Source organism: Coptis chinensis, chromosome 1 (assembly GCF_015680905.1).
Source record: "Coptis chinensis isolate HL-2020 chromosome 1, ASM1568090v1, whole genome shotgun sequence".
Lineage (NCBI taxonomy): Eukaryota > Viridiplantae > Streptophyta > Magnoliopsida > Ranunculales > Ranunculaceae > Coptis > Coptis chinensis.
The window spans coordinates 31611574-31620845 of record NC_141456.1 but is presented as its reverse complement, the minus strand read 5'-3'; the positions used below and the strand labels follow the sequence as shown (position 1 = coordinate 31620845).

Sequence of the window (9272 nt, the reverse complement as noted above, 5' to 3'; positions counted from 1 at the left end):
CTTTTTTCCCAACGAGGGCATTACCTTATATAATATTCTATGATATACTATAGTAAAGCATGGGTAATACACAGTTGGAATAATTTCTTCCACTTAGCAGGGTATCCAAAGAGCCTAAGTTTCTAAACAGCCACACACATAAATATATTAACAATAATAACAGCAACTCAAACTCACTAACCAATATAGCATTTTATAAACTTACCCTTCAGTGTAGTCAGCTTGAAGAAGGTCGAGGTACGAGGTACGTGTCCCATTTGTTTCCAATTACTTCCCTAACAATGTCATTAAACATAGAAAAAAAATGCTTAGAAATTAAGAAAAAAAAAATTACCTTTCCGAACGGGAATAATAATTATTGATGTGCCCTAATAATTTTCTGAAAAAACATGTCTTAAATGTACTGTGACGCTTTAAACCCGGGGGTAGTGCAGTCCGAAACTTTGGGCCCATTCAAATTGTGAATATTGAGGCCATGCTACATTCTATGTGGTAACTTATTGTAGATATATAAATTTGATTGTATAAAATGTTGCATTTTTTTTTGGTTGTTTTATTAGCTTGATCTCGGAGCTCATTGTGAATTCCAAATACATAGTTAGTATGAATTTTAACAAATTAGGTAGAATTAAGGTCTAATTGAATTTGACAAACTATTCAAAAATTTCAAGGAAAGTGGATAATTTGTTTTGTAGGAGCATGAAAAACTTGTGATTTGTAACTATTAAAGATTGTTGACTATGAATGTAGTCTGATCAAACAATAAAAGGCTGAACTAGAGGGGTTAAAGTGTGATCACCGCTTCAAAGCTGAATATGTTAAATTGATCTAGAACCATATCCTGGATTTGGTACTGATGCTTGTAAGTATTTGTGCGTGATTCATGGCGGGTTTCGTCAGTAGTGGGCCACATAGTAAGTTGGTCACAGTTAAGCAGTGTGTGTCAGCGTGATTCTTCCCGCTTTTTATTTAATTCGCCTCACTAATTGGGCTTCGGACCCGACCACCACGACCGTCTTGCAGACAAAGGAGATCACCTTCTATTAAAGAATGCAGTATGATTACTACAATGCCCTTTTTAAGTTCAACATTCAAAGGTCCTATACACGAAATGCGGAATGGCTAAAATACCTTTCTCATTCTAAAAATGTTGATTTTATTTTCCAACATAAAATTGTTTGATCACACGGTTTACAATGGTTTGGTCATTTCAATTTTGTGAATTCACATAACATCAATCTTCATTAGATTATTGAGAATTTCATTTCACACCAATAATTCAACAAGTTAGTAGTCTAATCAATTTAATTAAAGACAATGAATGGTTTGCAATTTGAGATTTTTATTTCAACAAGTAGCCTAATCAATTTAATTAAAGATAGAATCTGATTGACTCGTCATTATCCCAGGTTGGAAAATACAGTCTATGGGCAATAGAGTAAAATCAGTAGAATGAATTAATAACTGAAAACTACAATGTGAACAGTTGAGAGTGAGAAGAACGAAACGAAAGGAGTGTGAGATAATCTAGAGTGTAGATTGATAGAAAAAGATGAACCAAAACGATTCCACAACGCATTCTTTTCCCGTTCCTCTTCATTCAATAATCAACAACAACAAGCCAACAACTAGAACGGACCAACAACAACTCGTCTGTTACTGTAACCGAAGAAAAAAAAACCTACACTACCACCACCGATCTTCAGGTTACCTTCCACTTTTAACGAAACTCCTTTTATATTGTGGTTAGAAAGATCCGAGACGTTTGATGTTTTGTTTCTATCTTTAAAAGATCGTTATCCTTTCCACATACATGTTTATCTATCTATGTCTAGGAAATCGTTAGTTTGGTTGCAGATAGATTGGATCCTGTTTATTCTTCAAGGCTCGCTGTTTTGATCTCATATTCGATATCGTCGTTTTTATTAAGATTGTGGGAATAGAATTATGATTTTTTTGTTATATTTCTCAGGAAGATGTATAGGGGAGATAATGGAAATAATGTAATTCCTGTTTTTCTGGACGAGAGCCAGTTTCAGTATGATACTACTAATGCATCAAAGCAGCTCCAATTATTTGGAAATTGTAAGTTATTTTGCTGTTCGTAGTTTTTTATGGCTTCTTCATGTTGTGCATGTAAGTCCATTTTTTTTTCCCCTGGAAAAAAATGGTTTAGCCCATTGTTACTAGGTTCTATCAGTATAGTTAAAACTGACGGAGCCAGGAATCTGGGTTAGGAGGGGCAAGGTACGTATATGAGGGGGCAGTAGTATATTATCCTGATAATTTTGGAGAGGCGATTTTTGTACTGATTGTAGTATAATTTGTTGGTTCCCCCCCTGCATTTGAGTGTGAGGGTTTGAAACTTGGATCGTCGCATGCACTGATGCACACATACAAAATGTGATCAGAAGTATGCTAGTTTGGTATATAGTATGATTCTAGTCATTCCGTTTTAAGTTTTGTGTCTGTATTTGCCATCTTCTGACTGTCGGCGGGGTGTAGTCTTAAGCTGATTTGCGAAATTCCGCATAGATACGACAAAGCTAGCTAGGAAGAATGATAGTGCTTCACATAGTTTAGAAGACCTTTGTACCTTACTGCTTTTTGCTGCTTCATGAGGAACTTACTTTCTCATGCCATTATTATACATCCCAATTAAAGTCACCGGTTGTTAGCTCCATGCTGTTCATGACAAGCTTTATTATATTGTATTCATGGTTTTGCTACATTTTCACCTTTTATCTCCTTAGCACTTAACTATTTAGTTTTGGACAATCTATTAAGTCATTTTTCTGATTACCAAATTTATAGTGCAAGCAAGCTGTGGTGTTGATCCAGTTAAATATGTTCAAAACGATCATGTAACTGCATTGAGGCCGCCAAATAAACGTTGCAGTGAGTCTGAAGATATTTCAAGGCAGCAAAAGCTTCAAATTTCCTTGAATAGTAATTTCTATCAAGAGGACGTTGATCATTCGGCCTTTAACTTTAATCCTAACCCAACTCCTGTATCAACTGGGCTGAGACTGTCAAATGACGATGACGAGCATAATTCATGTATGACTTCTACCAGTGCAAATGTAGCAGCAGGACTTCCTGTCATTTTTTCTCTTGGTAACGATCTGAAGACGGAGATTAGTGGACAGAACGAAGAACTAGACCATTACATCCGAATTCAGGTACTAACTTTTCTTCTTGTTTGATCTGATCACCATGTTTTTTTATAAAAAAAAGAAGAAAAAAACCTTCATACTAGCGCAAAAGTGTCCTTGATCCCAAAGGAAAGAACAAAGGGACAAAAATGAAAAAGTTTAGGCCTAAAATCAGATTATACATTGTTTTAACCAATTAATCCTTTCACCCTGCTTTCGCTAAATTGAAAATATATGGTAGAAGTAGACAAGTCTTTTTAAGTTTATGGCAATACTTCTGTTGAACGTGAGTTTTAAATCCTTTTGGTGTTCAATCCTTGCCCACTTTCCAATTATTATGATCTGATCAAAATTTTACTTTTTAAGACAAAATTAAGATAATGCTGTTGTAGTTGGTAATGTGTTGTTGTGGCTCTTGGCAATTTTTGTTTCAAATAGCATATTTAGCACGCTAAAGAGAAACTCTGGTAAACAGGAAAACCACATTACAAAAGGAGTAAGGGAAATGACGCAGAGACACCTGGCTTCTTTTCTTAGTACCATAGAAATGGGGGTAGGCAAGAAGCTAAGGGAGAAAGATATAGAGATAGAGAACATAAACCACAAGAACAGGGAACTGGTTGAGAGGATAAAGCAGGTTGCAACGGAAGCACAGTCTTGGCAGTACAGAGCAAAGTACAATGAATCAATGGTCAATGTCCTGAAGAACAACCTTAGACTAGCCATTGCACAGGGTGCTGACCGAGTGAAGGAAGGTTATGGTGATAGTGAGGTTGATGATGCCGCCTCCTCTATCCTTGATCAGAACAATCCTCTAAGAACCCGAGGTGGGTCTGGGTATCCCGCAAATGCAAATTATCAGGGGTTGAAGGACCAGATGACGTGCAGGGCATGCAAGCTGAAGGAGGTATCCATTCTTTTGCTGCCTTGTAGGCACCTCTGCCTTTGCAGTAATTGCGATGGACTTGTCGATGCATGCCCTGTTTGCCAGTCAAATAAGACTGCGACTTTTCAGGTATACATGTCATGAAATACAATCTATATCATCCCCTCAATGATGCTGGTTGTATCTAAATTTATAATATATATGCAAGTGATGGGGATCTTTGCGTCTATGCGTTTGTTTATATGAGAATGCAGAATTTATACAATCAAATTTTGTCGACAATCTCCAGAATTATGTGACTTTGTTATTTATGTGATTTTACAACTGCGCTACATACTTCTCTCTGGTGTCTACAAAATTATATATGATTTTTCATTGTGTTAGTATTACGAGATGCTAGTTTGTGTGAAGCTGATATAAAAATCCCAAAATTTATGGAACACAGTCACAGACGGCAAGCTTAGTACAACTATATTTGATAAATGGATTTCTATGTGCTGGAGGACAATGAATTGTAAATATGATGAAGATTGCTTGAAATTTTTTATATGATTGACCTCGTGCTATATGTTGTACTTTTAGGTTTCTCGAGGATATGTGAGTTGAACAAATGTAAATTACAGAATACTTGTGTTTGTTCATCTAGTCAGCCCACACATGCCACAGGGAGAGCATTTGGAAGGTGTAATTATATTTTTCCACAAATCCTTACAAGTGGGCAGAGCCAAGCTATAGTGTACTATATATTTTATCTTTAGGTCATTTATTTATGTATTTTTTCCAATAAGCAACCCACTAAGTGTTACACTGGGGCTACTGCGTTGGATTGCCGACATGGCAGCGCGCAGTTATCAATTCATCTCTAACTTTTGGGCCCTATCAAGTTGGTGCCTACAAAAAAAAAGAAAACGAAGGTAGATGACGAACAAGGCAAAACGTGTATTGGAGTTGATTCCAGTCCACGCCTAATAGAATTGCTTTCATATAGGTGTTTTAAAATTCTAAATTACTCAACCATCTGAACGACGATGAGTGGACATGTCCAACTGTAAACAACTGAACATTGCAAAATAAACAGTATAGATTTTAGTTTCTTTCAGACTAAACTAGATTTTTAGACCCGTTAGTTGAACGGGCATTTTTATATATATATTTTTTTATTTTATTATTATGTATTAAAATTTTTACTTCTAGACTATATTGAAACTTCTACAGTAAATTAATTGATTAAAGTTTCTAGTGTCAATAATTTGTTATGGCTATTAAACAAAGTTATAAACATAGAGCACTGAACAAAATCTATTATAGAGTAAAAATATGCGCTATTGGTCATCAGTGTGGGAAAGACTGGCACGAAGGAGCTCCACTGACATTTCCTTATAACACTTATTACTTCTAACCAGTGTTCTAAAAAACGTTAGACGGTAATCAGGCGGTAGGAGAGCGCCTAGGCCTTCTAGGCAGTGCCTAGATGGGCTAGGCGCTAAGCGGTTTTTTTTAATTATTATTTACTTATTTAAATATATAAATAAATAAATAAAATTAACTTTATATACTTTTTAAAAATACATATTAATAATCCAACTACAAAAATTAAATAAAATCATAGCATGTCTCTTAACGTCATAACTCAAACAAAATGACATAAGATCATAATAATCCAAATAAATATACAAAAAGATAACATTATGACTTCTGAACTATTCCACTAGGCCTACAATTCTTCCTCTCCATATCATTCCACTACTCTCTCTCCATCAGATTCAAACTCATACTCTTCATCTCTCTCATCCTCGCTCTCCTCATCCGACACAAAATCTTCTTTATGAAGCTTTCTAACATTATTTGCTCTTGATGATTCTCCAACTATACGACCTGTAAATCCTGAACCGGGATCAACTTCTTCATCATCCCCACCATGAACAATTCATCCTTGTGCCTTACTAGCTTCACTAGCAAGTAATACATCTACCTCTTCTTTTTTTTTCTTTCCTATTCTTGTCGATGAGTTTGGCATTAAATTGGACATAGACTAGATGTTCCAACCTTGTTGCATCAAGTCTGTTCTTTTTCTTTGTATGTATCTACACAAAAGAAAATGGAAGTTAAAATACTATTAGTATTCTGACTCTTTTAGTTTTATTTATTTAATCACTTACTACAAACTTTCTAGTTAGTACTTACCCCCTCAAAAGTGCTCCAATTTCTCTCGCATCCCGATGAACTTGTAGTCAGTGAGAGAATCCTTGAAGCCATTATTTGCAAGTTTGGAGTATGATTGTCATAGTTAGACCACCATCCAACTAGTCAATAGATAAGGCAATAAACACAAATATAAATAGTGTTAGTGTGTTATTTAGTATTAAATAATATAAGGCGGAATAGAAATGAGTAACTAAGTAATGAATATCTTACCTGGATCATACTTATCATCATTCTTGGCGCATCCTGCTGCGGCCAAGGGTCTACCAAATGCACCTTCTTTTTTCTTATACACCAACAACTCATCATTTGTGACTTTATTTTGCATATCAAAGTCACCATGGAAGAAGAGCTCCTCTATACAAAGAAAAATCCCGTTCATGACAATTGGATCCTTTCCTATCTCTTGATCTTTGAAGTAGTAATAAGGATTCAAAAGGTCGGTAGGCAGCCAAATGTAATGGACTGCCAAGCCGACCAACGCCTTTTTCATCGATAATATCTATGACTGGATTGTAGTTAGCCGCCACATTTTTGAATGTTTCTTTGATATCTTTCTCTACTTGCTTTAGTTCACCATGTAAAAAGCCCATAGTTGGCTTATCTCCGTCAGCAATGCGAAGCACTTTCACTAAAGGAGCAAACACTTTCAAGCATAGTGTTACCCCATTCCAAAAAACCATACTTAATACAGTGGAATATGCCATTTTCCCGTTTGCAGTCTTGGACCATTTGCACTCCCCCCATTCATCACTAGTAAACATAGTTTTCAACTTCTCTTTTTTATCCATCAAACTTTGCAAAGTTAGGAAAGAAGTTGCAAATCGAGTAACTCCCGGCCTCACTATGTTTTTTTTTTTTTTTTTTTGTAGCTTTTCTCATCATCGACAATGTTTTATGATGTGAATAAATGAAGATAGTGAACGCCTTTGCTTTATCAATCACTTCTTTGAACCTTGGTAGCTTTCTAATCCCTTCAAGCATAATGTTTAATGTGTGAGTGGCACATGAACTCCAAAACAAGTGTGGTCTCTTGTTCCTCAGTAAAACCGCCGCGGCCATATTGTTCAAAACATTGTCGGTCACAACTTGAATTACATTTTCTGCCCTAATTTCTCCAATACACTTATCAACATAAGAAAAAATAAATTCTCTAGTGTGTGACTCCTTTGAAACTTCCTTAGAAGAAAGGAAAGTTGTGCCTAGCTTGCAATTGACACATAAATTCATGATGCTCCTTCTTTTTCAATCGGACCACGCGTCCGTCATAATAGAACACCCCACTAGTAGCCCATTTTTTTTTTTTTTTTTGCTTCTCGAGTGAACTTTTGGTTCGCTCATATTCTTCCTTCAATAATGGCTCTCTCAACTGGTATTGGCTTTGAGGTAGGTAACCTGGGCCAAATTGACCAACTGCTTCAACAAATCTTTTGAAGTTATCATTGTCAATAGCATGAAAAACAATACCGGTTTCATACACGAGACAAATAGTGATGCACGCTATGAGTTCTTTCCTTCCAAAGTGCATCATTAATATTTTGTTTGCGCATCTTTTTTCTTGCATCAATTGAGGAATCAGGAGTGATAGCGGATGCAAACTTATCCATAGGTCCTAGAGTATGTGGCTTCTTCCTCGACACCACCTCGTCATCTTCTTCATCAATAATTTGAACTTCTGCTCTTACTTCTGCAATGTGCTTGTCTTTCTTACCCTTCTTAACTTTTGCTCCTTCTACTACAGCTTTATACTTGGCTTTATCTTTGTCGTTAGACTTTGGACATGTTGTTACTTGTCCCTTAATGTTTGCAATGTGTAGCTTCATTCGATAAATGCCCTGACTAATTTTTTATTGCACAACTTACATTTTAACTTATCCTTGTTGTTTGCATCTCTCAACATCCCATACTCCCAACCAACATCATCGGAATCACGTTTCAAATGATCGGATTTAGATTCGGGCACGACATTAGATATCACAGAAGAAGCAACATTACCAACCATTGAACTGAAAATATGTAAAGACTCAAATTCTCGTTAAGGGTATTTTTGTAAATTACATAGCAAACCTAGGGACATTTATGTAATTGGTCGGTCGGGTTTACATTTCAAACATACATAAATTAATGAAACTTAACTCTGACTCATAAGCCACCTTAGGTGAGCAACTCATATACGAAAATTTGACAAAAATATCGGTTAGCCGCTTTTAGCGCCGGGCACGCGAAGTTAACGTGCCTTACACGCATGAGTGGGTTATCATTATAGCCTGCGGTGGGATAGAATGTAGGAAATTAAATTAAGCTGGTTGGGCCGGAAAAATAATCACGACGCTAAGTCAAATTAGTTAGTGGTTAGAAGTCTAATTATGCTTTAAGCCTAATTTGGGCATATTGGGCTTAGGCCTTAAAAAAAAAAAAAAAAAAAACGTATCGCACCAAACAAAATCGCACAAACCCAATTTCTTCCCCAATTTCGCAACTATTTAAAACTTAAGAGAGAGAACACCAAATTCTCCCAAATTTCATCGATTCAAACCCAAAACTTAAACACCCAATCCTTAGAAACCGTAAAACCAAATGTGAGGATTTGAAATCTTCTTGAAATTCCAGCGTACCAAGCGAAATCAAAGTGAAAGGCGAGTTAATTTCGTCTCAATTCCATATTTAGATTCAATTTCGATGGAATTGGTTGTGTTTGATGAAAAATAATTGGAATGGGGTGTTTTAAATGTCGACAGTAGCTAGTTGGGAAAGATAGAGTGGATTGAAATTAGTGGAGCAGAAAGCTAAGGAGCTATTCTACCGATTTGGTAAGGATTATAGTATATTCGATCTATTTTAGGGAATTGATGTTAGTTCTAGGCTTGGTTAAGATTATCTTGCATTATGAGTTAAAGAGAAAGAACACCCACTTAGTTATTATTAGATTTAAGGGAATGGAAGGGTGTGGAATTTGTGGTAGTTGAAATTTGGAAGTGATATGATTGGTGTTGACGTGAGGTACAGTGCTAGAAATGACATGTAGCTCT

The 9272-nt window shown here is 36.0% G+C and overlaps 1 protein-coding gene and 1 pseudogene across 1 annotated transcript; one reads left to right on the top strand and one right to left on the bottom strand.

The window, feature by feature from the left end:
- Positions 1-1461: 1461 nt before the first annotated feature.
- LOC147523474 (putative BOI-related E3 ubiquitin-protein ligase 3) lies at positions 1462-4379 on the top strand. The gene is made up of 4 exons (XM_086598755.1): positions 1462-1706; positions 1973-2085; positions 2815-3182; positions 3631-4379. The coding sequence occupies exons 2-4, from the start codon at positions 1977-1979 to the stop codon at positions 4183-4185; spliced, it is 1032 nt and encodes a 343-aa protein (XP_086454881.1). The 5' UTR covers positions 1462-1706; positions 1973-1976; the 3' UTR covers positions 4186-4379.
- Positions 4380-5776: 1397 nt separating this feature from the next.
- Positions 5777-8066, bottom strand: LOC147523473 (uncharacterized; annotated as a pseudogene).
- Between the last annotated feature and the right edge of the window lie 1206 nt (positions 8067-9272).

Coding starts and splice junctions, on each gene's coding strand:
- LOC147523474 (XM_086598755.1), top strand. CDS start 1,977: ATGTATAGGGGAGATAATGGAAATAATGTAATTCCTGTTTTTCTGGAC. Junction 2,086..2,814: donor GCTCCAATTATTTGGAAATT/GTAAGTTATTTT, acceptor CCAAATTTATAG/TGCAAGCAAGCTGTGGTGTT. Junction 3,183..3,630: donor ACCATTACATCCGAATTCAG/GTACTAACTTTT, acceptor TCTGGTAAACAG/GAAAACCACATTACAAAAGG.